This window comes from Leopardus geoffroyi, chromosome A1 (assembly GCF_018350155.1).
Source record: "Leopardus geoffroyi isolate Oge1 chromosome A1, O.geoffroyi_Oge1_pat1.0, whole genome shotgun sequence".
NCBI classification, from domain to species: Eukaryota; Metazoa; Chordata; class Mammalia; order Carnivora; family Felidae; genus Leopardus; species Leopardus geoffroyi.
This window is the reverse complement of record NC_059326.1, coordinates 175,589,339-175,602,854: the sequence shown is the minus strand read 5'-3', so window position 1 is coordinate 175,602,854 and position 13,516 is coordinate 175,589,339. Positions and strand designations below refer to the sequence as shown.

Below are 13,516 nucleotides of genomic sequence, written 5' to 3'. Positions count from 1 at the left end.
GGCAAGGATGTCTTATTACTGTGTTTTCAACATCATACTATAAGTCCTATAAAATGCAATAAGGCATGAAAGGCAATAAAAGGTATACAGATTGGGAAGGAAGAAATAAAACTATATTTATTTATAGATGACTTGATAGTCTCCGTAGAAAACCTGAGAGAATCAGCAACAAAACTAGATCTAATAAGCAGTTATAGCAAAGTTGCAGGATACAAGGTTAGTATACAAAACTTAATTGTTTTCCTGTACACCACCAATTAACAAGTAGAATTTGAAATTAAAAACACAATACCAGGGTGCCTGGGTGGCTCAGTTGATTTAACATCCACCTCTTGGTTTTGGCTCAGGTCATGATCTCACGGTTCATGAGATCGAGCCCCTCATCAGGCTCTGTGCTGACAGCATGAAGCCTACTCGAGATTCTCTCTCTCTGCCCCTTCCCCACTTGTGCTCTCTCTCTCCCTTTCTTTCTCTCTCTCTCAAAATAAACATTTTTAAAGAAACCCACACTATCATTTAGAGTATCACCAAAAAATGAAATGCTTAGGTATAAACTAACAAACTATATGGAATGTATAGAAAAATAAAAATGTGATGAATGAAATCAAAGGAGATCTAAATAAATGGAGAGATATTCCATGTTTATGGATAGAAAGACTCAATATTATAAATGTCTCAGTTTTTCCCAAGATGCCAGATTTTCTATTGATCTATAGATTCAATGCAACCCCAATCAAAATCCTAGCAAGTTATTTTCTGGATATCAATGAACTAACTCTTAAGTTTGTGTGGAGAGGCAAAAGATCCAGAATAGCCAATACAATATTGAAAAAGAAGAACAAAGTTGGAAGACTGACACTATATGACTTCAAGACTTACTATAAATCTACAGTAATCTAAACAGTGTTTTACTGGAGAAAGAATAGGCAAATAGACCAATAAAACAAAATAGAGAGCCCAGAAGTAAGCTTAAATAAATATAGTCAACTGATCATTGATAATGGTGCTGGAACAACTGGATGTCCATATGCAAAATAATTAATCTAGATGAAGACCTTACACACTTCCCAAAGTTGAACTCAAAATGGATCACAGACGTAAATGTAAAACACAAAACTATGAAATCTCTGGAAGTTAGCATAGGAGAAAATCTAGATGACGTTGGGTTTGGTGGTAATGTTTTAAATACAACACCAAAGGCATGAACCATGGAAGAAATAATTGATAAGCTGGACATCAGCAAAACTAAAAAATTCTGCTTTGCAGAAGATACTGTCAAGAGAATGAAAAGATAGGCCACAGACTGGGAGAAAATATTTGCAAAAGACATATTTGATAAGGAACTGTTATCTGATATATACAGGAATTCTCAAAACTCAACAATAAGAAAACAACAATAAGAAATAAAAACAATAAGAATAACAATAGAATAAGAATGACAATAGAATAAGAATAACAACAGTAAGAAATAAGAAAAGAAAACTCAACAATAAGAAAACAAAGAAAAAAAACCGAACAATAGGAAAACTCTCATTCATTCCTCCCGGGAATGCACAATGGTACAGACACTTTGGAAGTTAGTTTGGCAGTTTCTTACCAAACTAAACTTACTCTTATCATATGATCCAGGAATTGCGCTTGTTGGTTTTTACCTAAAGGAGTTGAAAACTTATGCCCACACAGAAGCGTGTAGAGCAGCCACATTCATAATTGCTAAAATGCGGAGGCAACCATGATGTCCTTTAGTAGGTGAATGGATAAACTGTGGTACACCCAGACAGTGGAATCTTACGCAGTGCCAAAAAAAAAAAAAAAAAAGATAATCTATCTAGCCGTGAAAAGACATGGAAGACACATAAATGCATTTTATGATGCGAAAGGACCAATCTAAGTGGTCAACTTATTGATTCCAACTATATGACATTCTGGAAAGGCAAAATCACGGAGACAGTAAAAAGATCCGTGGTTGCCAAGCATTAGGGGAGAGGGAGGGATAAATAGGTGTAGCACAGAGAATTTTTAGGGCAGTGAAACTATTCTGTATGATAGTTTGATGGTAGATACATGTCATTACACATTTGTCCAAATCCATAGAATATACAACACCAAGATTAAACTCTAAACTGTCAACTCTGGATGACAATGCTAAGTTTGGATTTAAGACTATTATTTCATTATTTGTTTCTTGCTTTCTTTGTTGTTGTTGTTGTTGTTCCTCTTTTTTTCTTTCCTGCCTTCTTTGGGGTTATTTGAATTTTTTAGTATTCCATTTAAATTTCCTTATTGCAGTTTTGACCTTATCTTTGTATATTTTTGGTAACGCTGGGGATTAAAATAGACATAGCTAACTTCACTGTTTAGCGGGGATCAATACTTTACCACTTAGAGTATAGAAACGTTACCACCATAGTGGTCCCTTTATCCTCCCTTCTTTATGTTGCATTTATCCTATATATTACATCTATACATATGGAAAACCTCATAAAGATGTCATATTTTTGTTTTCGACTGTCAAACATATTTTTCAGAACTCAATAGGAGACTAATAGTCTATAGACTATTACAGTAATAGTCTATAGTCTATAGACTAATAGAGTTATATTAAAGGGTTTCCTTGAGCACAATCTTGTCTTATTCACAACCACTCTGCAAGGGAGGAATTATTATTCCCACATCCAAGATAAAGAAATGGAGGCGGGGAGTGAATACAAATGTCCAAGATCCTCACAGTCAGAACTTTAGAGACCTTGAAGTCTAGGACTTTGCCCTCCCTGATTCCAGACACCAACCTGGAAAGTATACGTGTGGACTGCATACAGACATCTGTGGCCATGGATCAAGGCTCAACTTTCAGTTCCTGGTACTATACCAGCTATGCGACCTTAGCTGACCTGTGTGTTTATAGTGGCATTGTGAGTATAGTAGCTTCTCACATGCAGTGCTCACCATGTTACCTGCTCTGAGCTCCCTTCCTGTTGTTATCACATTCACACCTCATACTAACCCCATCATGTTTTGCAAATGAGGGAAATAGTCTGAAAGAGACTGGAAAAGTGCCCACTGCATGGGAAATACCCAATAAATATTAGTTCCCCTTCACTCCTTACCCCAGGTCAGAGCACAGTGTAGGTCCTGTACCATTTGGGTTTTCAGAATATTGCCCTGGAAGATTTTAAAAGGTGGTCCCTCCTCCTAATGAATATGTCTCCTTTCGTTTTTCTAAAGACTCAAGGATTGCTTGTTATATGGTTATTATTATTATTACTACTATTATTATAGCCAGAATCCCTCCCACTTCTTGAAACCATTTTGTCCCATGCCCTGGTTGTGGCCATGCATGAGAAACAGCAGGTGGTGCCAGATGACAGATGGTGTGGGAGCCCGTTCCCCGGTGGGAGGGGGCGCGAGTGAGGGAGCAGGCAGGCAGCTGCCAGGAGCTCTTCCCCTCTCGCTCGCGCCTCGCTCTCAGAAACTCCCAATCCAGACACAGGCAAGGCGCTGTCCTTTCAGCACCACGAGCTCGGGCTGAGGAGGGAGGACTCCTGGCCGTCCTCCTCCTCTTCAAATTGGCTTGAATCTGCTCTGACCCCCCAAGAGTGCATCACAGTAAGTAGGCATTTGTTTTTGCTATAACCACTGCTCAATATCCTCCGACCCTTTACCATCCCTTTCACCTCCACAACAACCCTATTTTGTCTAATAATGTTCCATCATCAGGATTGACAAGAGAAATTCAGTTGTCTGGGCTTCTAGGGTTGGGGTGGGAGTACCGTTTGACTTCCAAAGGAGCTTGAGAGAAATATATGCGATTTGTTTATTTAGTTGGCAATCTTGCAATGTGGGGGTTGCTAACTTTCCATGGAAGCAAAAAAAAAAAAAAAAAAAAATGGCCCTTCGCTATTGAGGAAATGGAGGCATTCCATGGCTGAATAAGAGGATCAGGTTCAAGCCAGTCCTTTTTTGTTTTAGGAAATTGTACCTCCTGTACAACCTACATATCATGTGAAGGGGTGCAGTATACATAGAGACATTGAATGTACTTATTGTATTTTAGGGAGATTGCTGAAGCAAAGCCAACATAATAAAATAGCAAGGTGGTAAGGTGTGGTGGTAAGGTGAAATTTATCATACTGCAGAGTGACCCAGAATAATGGGATTTAATTTTAATTTTGCAGTACAGATAAGCTTTTCACTGAGATTATATGACTGTATTAGCTCTAGTGTCTTGGATTTTTTTTTAAAGCTTGTATATTGTTTGTGTAAGTCTGGGATTTTCCTTGAGTTTCCCGAATTTTAAGGCTGTTGAACCCCATGGGTGGGTGGCATATTTTGATGATTAAAGAAGTTTTACTGGATAATGAGAATCATGTCAGGAAATCTAGCAAAAGATAGATAGATGACTGATCTCTATATTGAAAGCCGAGTGGAGCTGTTGAGGACAGAGCTTTTTCTCTGTCGTCAGCCCTCTTTTTCCCTGCCTCACCTCCTACTGTAACTAGAACCCCACTGCTTGCCTTAGGTCTGGGAAGAAAGGTGTAAGGATGGTGAAGCTGAACAGTAACCCCAGTGAGAAGGGAACCAAGCCGCCTTCGGTTGAGGATGGCTTCCAGACCGTCCCTCTCATCACTCCCTTGGAGGTTAACCACTTACAGCTGCCTGCTCCGGAAAAGGTAAAGCAGATACTCCTCTCTCCATCGGTCCCTCATGCTTCCCCCACCTCAGGAAATAAAGCAGCAAAAAAATCCCACCTCTCCAAACCTTTCATTCCCTCAGCCAAATATGTCCCCTTTCTTGTAAAATGTAGTTATTCCTTTCAGAGACACGACATTTCTCATGTTATTTCAGGTTTATGGTAAGTGTTTACTCATTTTTTGTTCACATATACATACATGGGCAAGAAAATTAATCTTTCTTTTTTAAAGTTTTATCGTAGCAGATGAGTGCTAATAAGCTTGTAGATGGCGACAGAGAAAATTGTCTTGATGATTTGGGGGAGGTGTTTCAAAAATTCACTGGTATAGATTTGAGGACAGAGAATTGGATGCAGTCCAACAAGCATTTAGTGTGCACCTGCTGAGGCCCTATCCCTGCGCTACAAGTTGGTTACGAAAAGACAAATTACAAAATCCCCATCTAGTAAAATACTTAATATAATGCATCAGGGTAAATGCTATACCTGAGAATTTCACAGGTTGTGAGAGCACAGGGGCGGAAACAATTAACTTCTGTTGGGGAGGAAGGGGGCTGGAAGGACAGATTAGGTAAACTGCAGAGGAGAACATTTGAATTTGGCTTGTAAAGGTGAGTAAAAATCTTCCAGATAGACTACAGGAGGAAAAGCCATTTAAGACATAGGCAAAGCATGGAGAGCTTTTGAGAAATAGCATGACTAGAGTAGAGCATCTTTGGGGGAGGCGTGGCTGGAAATGAATGACTGGCTGATGGCACATCTCCTGACATGGGAGTAGTCCATGAAGAATGGAGGTGGGCATTTGTACAAAGGTGGGCACTGATACAAAAGTCATTCCGTGGACAGAGGTGGGAGAAACATTATTGTTTAAGATCCAGTTGAGAGAACTTGGGGTTTTACAATGTGAGCTTTTGCACACTGTGAGAATTAGATTTGGAGGTAAATGATATAGTTCCCTGGCTGAAGAGCAAACAATGGATCATTCCATCTGTTTGATTTTCTCATTGGCATCTCCAGGAGGGCATTGTGTGTCTTAACCAATTGGCTCTAGCCAATGAACAGAAGAGGAGCCAAAGCTAGATAAAGGGCCTGGCTGATTGGCTGGGGGTTGAGTCATCTGTTTTGAAAGTGCAGAGGTTGTCAATCTGAGAATGTACATGGGGGTGGCAGAGATAAAGGATCCTTGAGCCATCATGAGAGACTGATAAGGCTTTTAAAAATAAAATGTGAACAGGCACTTAACACTAAAGAAATGTGAAAGAACAGTATTAGCTAGGTATCTGCTATAAGTATAGCAGAGGTTCTCAGTTTTTGACTGCGTATGAGAATCACCTGGGCGGGGGGGGCGGGTAGGGGGAGCCTTTGAAAATCCTGATACCTGGGCTACGTACCAGAACAATTATATCAGAAGCTCTGGGCGTGAGACCCAGGCATCAGTATTCATGAAATCTCCCCAAGTGACTCCTGTGTGCAGCCAAAGTTGAGTATCACTGTGGTAGGTGCACATCTCCCCATGGGAGTCAGGGATTATGCACGCAAATTTATAGGTGAAAAGGCGAAGGCTCAGAGAAATTTGGTTAGTTATCCAACCTTACAGACAGGAGTAAGCAGCAATGCTGGAATCCGAACCCAGATATAATGGAAATTGGAGAGGGAAAAGGAGATATTTTCTCAAGGTTTTGTGAGGCTTCGGGAAGAATCTTTACCCTTCTGCCAACAGCTATAGCCTGGAAGACCTGTATGTCCCTTAAAGGTGTGCAAGGAAAATGGATTGTGGTGAGGTCACCCCTCCCCCAATGCCTATAAACACCTGCAAATCATCCAGAGATACCATGGCCTCTGTCTCCCTTTACTCCAACACCATCCCATCCTCTCACTTTCGGGGGCTTTCTTCTCTGGTTTAGAGAGGAAAAGGCATAATAACCATTGAGTGTCCAATCCAGATGTACCAAAAGGCTGTCCCAAAGCCTGAAAGACAAATACATTGGGGACCTGAATGCATGGAAAGGGAAAGCAATGCATTCTGGAAGATGCAAATCCCTAGAGGGACACATCCTAACAGGGGCTCGTCACAGACATTCGTGACAAAGTTTTCCTACCAGGCACCTCAATTTCCTCCTTTGTGAAGTGGGGAGGATCATCCCTACCTCACAATTGTCAGAACAAAGTTAGATATGGCCTCATATGTAAAGTAGCTGGCATAAAAGTATACAAGAATAATAATAATAATTTTCAAGTGCTTCCTAAATACTAGGTTCTGTTCTAAGCTGTATGTAAACACACACACACACACACACACACACACACACACACACACACACTTTTCTTTCACCCTTTCAGTAGTTCATAGGACCGAATAAGGGAATTGTTACTTTAATCTAATTTTTGAAGATGACAAAATTCAAGCGTGGAGTGGTAAAGTAACTTCCCAAAGCACATAGTTAAGGGAGCATCCTGGCAATGGCTAGAGAACCCAGAACCCAAGCAGTGTTGTTCCAGAAGCTTCCACTTCAGCAGAAACAAGGAGCCAGCTAGCCTGAGAGTCCACCGACTTGGGCTTTGGCTTGAGCTCAGTTGCCAATCTAATAATGTGACTCATGTGACTTTTTTCTCCTCCCTTAGACCTCTGTCTTCTCTTCTCTGAGCAGGAAACTATCGTAGCGGTTTTCCATGCTAGCGCTTTGATTTTATGATATTCACAGGAGTAAACACACTTCCCCCCGACGTGACAACGGATGCGCTAGAAGTGAAATTGCACTTGGGGTCCTCCATGTGCTTAGCTGGCAGCAGAGATGCTGAAGCCCGGCCTTGCCCCACCTTTTAGTATTTTGCCCTGGCTGATGTCTTGCAGCAAGTTTCTTAAGCTCCCTCAGCCTCTTCATTGTAAAGTGGGGATACGGGTATCGGGGCTCAAGTCACAGGACTGTAGGGAAGGTGAAGTGAGTCCTGATGCCGTTTTTAGTTCTTTGGTTAGGTTCCAGTCAGATGGTGAGTGTTCGAAAATGGGCACATCAGAAGGAAGTATATTGAACCCTCATGTTGAATAATGTTGTTTTTTGTTTTTTTTTTTTTGAAAATGTGAAATGCAGAGTGTGCTTGGTGTGTGATAGTGACAATCGTCTTTAGGTTTGTTCACTAAATGTGCTTTAGTATGAAGACGGAGTTTCAGGGGGAAACCTTTCGGAGGCTAACTGGAGAAATGAACATGTCTGAAGCCCTGTCTCTGGGCTGGGAATGGGCCTCACAAGGCATTCACATCCATTATTTCAGTTAATCTTCCCAACGGCTCTGTTGGGGGGTGGATAGTGCACCCGTTTCACTGATGGGGAAACTGAGGTTCAGGTCAATAGAGTGACTTGCCCAAGCCTCAAAGACAGAGTGGGAGAGCTGGGGTTGGAACCCCAGTGCACCTGAAACCCCGATTTTTCCCTCTGCACTGTGCTGCCCTCAATAACAAGAAGCCTCCCACCCCCAAGAATGCTTCCTCAAACTCTCATCTGTGGCCCTGTTCCTCCTTGTGCTCCCTGGATCAGCAGGTGAGGCCTGGGCACCATCCTCCAGAGAGAACACCCCAGCCTCCAGTGCTCCCTCTCTGCCCAATACTGGAGGGATTGGTGCCTGCCTCAGGAGGGGAGATGGGCCAGCATCCCACTTCCACACTGCACCCGAGGGAGCCTCCCTGGAGATGGGACCGGGCCCTTCTCCCACGGGAACCCTTTTCAGTCATCTGCACAGTCTACAGTCCTCAAATCCTGGCCTTGGCAAATCCTTCTCTGCCCACTGGCTTCCATTCCCACCACTCCTACTTTGTACTTTGAACACCAGCAGGTCAGACCTACCTAGAGCAGTGGAGGGTGATTTTCCCCTCAGTGGGACATTTGGCAACGTCTGGAGACATTTTTGGTTGTGAAAACTGTAGGTGGGGGGACAGTATTGGCATCTAGTGGGTGGAGGCCAAGACTGCTGCTAAGTATCCTACAGTGCATACGATGCACCCCCCAAATGTCAACAGTGGCAGGGTTGAGAAACACTACCCTCGAGTTTTCCACACTCTCCAGAGTGGTTCCTGCTTCCTCCTCCTTGCACAGGCCATTATTTCTGCCCAGAATGCCCCTCTCACCCCTTTGCCTAATAAGCCAGAACTCATCTTCCTAAACCCAGCTCAGATGGCAGCTCTTCTGGGCACCTTGCCTAGCCACCCATACTTATAGCTATGGTTTTACTTATCAACATGGAAGGTATTCACTCACTCAGTCACTCCCTCATCCAGCACATCTTCTTGGGCGCCTTCCATGTGCCAGGCACTGTGCTAAGCTACGCATAGCCAGCCACGAAAAGTCAGGCAGGACCACTGCTTTCACGGAGTTTCCAGTCCAATGGGGCAGACTTCAAGCAAGCCATCATACAAACAGCTGTACAGGGACGCAAGCAGCAGGAAGGGCTCTTAAGGAAGGAATATGGGGCTGTGATGTGAGAAAGAATAAGGCGCAAGAGACCTGATGGTGATGCAGGCTGGTCAAGGGAGGTCCTCCTGGGGAAGGTCCCTGCTTGACACCTGGGGGATAGGTGGTAAGAGGAGTAGAGGCAGAGGGTCACGCATGTGGATAGGCACTGAGGGAGTTGGAGGAATAGGCAGGAGGCCAGGTTGGCTGGGCATTCTGAGTGAGGGAGAGAGATTTGAGAGATGAGGTGAGGTGGGCCCAAATTGATGGGGGGCTCAGTGTATTTTCTGAAGGGGTTTAAAGTAGGAGAATACTAGGATCAGGTTTCTATTTGAGGAAGATTCCTCTGGCTGCTGTGGGCCACCCTAAGGACGAGGGACCCATGCTGGGTCTCCTGGTCTCCTCTTCCTTGTTCCTTCTCATGGATCCCTCTTACAAAACCAGAGTAGTTTTCCCAAGACAGAGGTGACTGGGTTTCCTGCACCATGCCTCCCATGAGTGGTGGAAGAAGAGAAGTGAGTGGCAGGCAGGAAGTCAGCTAGAAGGCCCCTGCCATGTTCATGAGGGAGGTGGTGGTGGCACGCACTAGGGCAGTGGCAGTGGGAATGGGGAGGGGGGCGGACTTAGGTTGACTTGGTGTCTGGTTGGCACTGAGGGTATTTTCCCACTAGGGCCTGAGGGCCCTGGCTCTGCCTCATCGTGCAGCCTGGCATGCAACGGGCAGTGGGAAATGCTGGCTGAGTAAGGTCCCCTGTCCCTTGCATAGCCTAAAGCTGGGCTTTAGTTTCTCCACTTGACAGATGTAGGAATAGACTTGAATCCAAGCAGTTGGGTGGCTTCTGCAGCCCATGAGCACAAGCTTTCTAGAGGCTGGAACATCCGTCTGCAGATACCATATTGTAGGACATGCCTTTAGGGCCCTGCTGCCTTTGGTGTATCTGAGTGACCACAGTAACTCGGATGTCCCTACAACCCATCTGTGAGGTTGCAAGCATTATGGCCATTTTACAGATGCAAAAACAGACTCAGAGAGGTGAAATGCTGTCCTAGGACACCCAAAGGATCAATGCACCAAGACCTGCACACAGGTGTGCTAAGAGATGCCAACGAATGGGCGGCAGGTCTGCAGAAAGCGAGCCACAAATGAACACAACTCCACCTTGGCAAAGCCCCAGATGAATCATGTATTTGGCAAGCTAGCAACCAGGCTGTGGGCAAACGTTCCTTTCCTTTCTACTGATTTAGTAATCAGTAGTCTTTATATGTCCTGGACGAGGCTGGCTCACCTGCTTGTGGGAGGAAAGGAATGCAGACTTTTGGAGATCCAGTATTGATGTTTGGTACACTTTGTATTTTGCGTGGTAAACCACAGGTGCTTTGTAGCCCCAGAGGCCTGGGTTTGGGTCTCAGCTATTTACTTACTGTGTGGCTTTAGGCAAGTTGCTTAGCATCTCTGGGCTGTGTGTGTGTGTGTGTGTGTGTGTGTGTGTGTCCTACAGTAAAATGAGCATAATTCCTACCTGACAGGGCTATTGTGGGGAAAAAGCATGAAAACGGTCTAATGGCACACAGATGGTGCTTTACTGGTATAGCTTCCTACCTTTCACTGGACATCCTGACTGTGTTTCCTGAAGTTCACATTTTTGGACGCTGACTATAAAAATAAAAGATGCTGAGAAGGATGGGGTTTTCAAGATGAGGGTACAGGGGGGCCCAACAGGGTGGATCTGGACGAATGTGGCCGAAGAAAATGCCTCTCCTGTCACTGAGTCCTGTGTGCTTTCTTGGCCTCTCTTGTGGCTTTACCAGAGGGTTTTTTTCTCTCTGCAACACAGGATCACGGAACTGTCAGCCTTTCCTTAGGGAGCAGCAGAAGTGCACATCTCTGCAGATTTGAGGTTCACAGAGCCCCCTTATTCTATTCTTCAGACACTCTCAAGAAACAGTTTATAAATCGCCCCGAATTGGGGCAAAGGCTCTAACCAGGCAATTCCATCAAATAGATATAAAATGACCACTAAGCATATTTAAAATTACAATTTAAAAATATAATTTTAGGGGCGCCTGGGTGGCTCCGTCGGTTAAGCGTCCGACTTCGGCTCAGGTCATGATCTCACGGTCCGTGGGTTCGAGCCCCGCGTCAGACTCTGTGCTGACAGCTCCGGGCCTGGAGCCTGCTTGGGATTCTCTGTCTCCCTGGCTCTCTGCCCCTCCCCCACTCGTGCTCTGTCTCTCAAAAATAAACATTAAAAAATGAAAAAAATAGAATTTTAAGCAAAATATAACTTTTTACCTATTAGATTGGCAAAAAAGAAAAAAATCCCCAAATGTTGGTTTGGTAACGTCTGGTGCTGTTAACAGAGCTAATGTCTGGGGCTAAGCAGAGCTTCTCAGCACACTCTTGTTGGTTACATAATGTGGTGCAGTGTTCTGCAGAGGGTGTGTTGACATTGCTTATAAAATTTAAACTATAGATACCACTTGATTGGTATGCTTCTTACCGGAAGGTAGTGACCTTAGGGGTATATTTTTTTCAAGTACGCCAAGGCTTATGTATTAAAAAAAGGCCTGTGAACAACTGGAATGTTCCACGCGCTTGGACGGGTGGGATGAACTTGAGTGCACGGCTGTGGAAGGCTAAGTGGCTGTTGTGAGAACGAAGCATCCTTGCTTGTGTGATGTGGAAGGAGTGACAGACATCGCTCCGTTAAAACAGCTTTAAGGAAAACGGTATGGAGTCATCCTATTTGTGGAAACACATCTGTGTGTATGTTTTGCCCTTAATTTCACAAAACAGGTTTGGAGAGACTCACAAGACACCATTCAATGTTGAGGGAGTAGGGATAGGGGTTGGAAGGTGGCCCGTTTGAAGGCTTTCATTCTCTATTTTTCATACTCTTTTTTTTTTTTTTTTTTTACCATGAGCATGTACCAGATTTTCCGCTTCTAAAAAGTCACCCCCATTCTCCCAGATGGTGAGACAGTCTTGGAGCATGGAAGTGACTCGCACACTCACACAAGGAGCAAACCGGTGTCCCAGCATGTGGAGGAAGGCATTATAGCAGTGTGCTTTGAATCTGAACCCTAACTCTGTCACGTACTTGCTGTGCGACCCTGGGCAAGTTTATTAGCCACTCCGTACCTCTGTTTCCTCGCTGTTAAAAATGAGGACAATCATCTCTTCCCGTGAGAACTGTTTTAAGGGCGAAATGAGCCAATGTCAGTCGAATGTTCACCCGGCTGTCCAGCGCGGAGTAAATGCGAATGCAAGGCTATTGTTCTTGTTGCTGTTGCTATTCTTATCGTTCTCAGCAGCTGAGTCCCAGAATCAAGATCATCGTGGAGAGCACAGGGCTGGCCTCAGACCACAAGCAGTGCTGAGCGGTGAAGTGGGCTGGGCCTCTGGACCACAGAGGACAGGATCAGAGGCAGACCTGCGGACCTCTACTCTAAGGATTCTGGCCCAGGCAGCTAGTTTCTGCTCATAACAGGAGCTGGAAGCCTCCCCTTTCCCCGCAGAGGACTGGGTGGAGGGTCCGTCATCTGGCCACGTGCTATGCACTGCCACAGAGTTGGACACACGTAGTCTTATTGGACTACAGCTGGTGCATCTGAGGCCAAAGTGGCCCAGCCTCCGTTCTGCCTCTGAGCAAGGAAAGGAGACCTGATCCTGTGGAAAGAGCCCTAGACTGGGAGTGACGAGACCCATACTAGAGTCCTGCTTCTGACCCAATCTTTCTGTGTCAGAAGGGGCAGCAAATCCCTTTCCCCACTCTGGGCTCCCATCTCCCCTGTGAGAGAGAGGGTTGGACAATACTACCACTAATGTCCTCCTGAGCACTAACATTTTACTCTGTTCTGAGCCCTCGCCAAGCTTTGAGGGCCCAGAGAAAGAGACTCAAACCCCAAAAGACGGAGTATGGGTTAAGAGGTGAGCGGGGGAGCTGGGAAAATGTTCCCAGCGAAGTACTCAGGCCCCATCTGATCAACTTCACCTTGTCTCTTTAGAGATAGGACTCATTCATTCAACAGTAATTCATGGAGCTCCTAATGTGTGTCAGGTGCCATGAAAGCAGAATCGGAAGGTGATAATTCCTGAATGGTGACATTCTTAGCGGGTGGTACTTGGAGCTGAGCCAAAAGCTTACATTCAAGGTCTGGCCCTGCTTTTTAGTAGCCGTGTGTGAGGTGGTGAGGTCATTTCTGCTCTCCAGGACTCAGGTCCCTCATCTGTAGAATGGGGATAATCACTCCTACTTCAGACTGACTGAGAGGGTTTCCTGAGAAATAGGCCGTAAAGCTTTTGGCACAGTGGCAGAGGGTACCCACTTTAAGTCAACGATAGGAAAGAGTACGGGGATCTTGAGTTTGAACCACCAGTTCA

General features: G+C 44.7%; 1 protein-coding gene across 1 annotated transcript in view; it reads left to right on the top strand.

Annotated features, from left to right (window-relative positions):
- Positions 1-3,444: 3,444 nt before the first annotated feature.
- The window catches only part of NSG2 (neuronal vesicle trafficking associated 2), a 55,526-nt gene continuing 45,454 nt past the window's right edge, over positions 3,445-13,516 (top strand). Inside the window, exons 1-2 of the mRNA XM_045500994.1 lie at positions 3,445-3,606; positions 4,520-4,670. Coding sequence (XP_045356950.1) covers positions 4,542-4,670 — 129 coding nt within the window. The 5' untranslated portion in view covers positions 3,445-3,606; positions 4,520-4,541. The remainder of the gene's footprint in view (positions 3,607-4,519; positions 4,671-13,516) is intronic.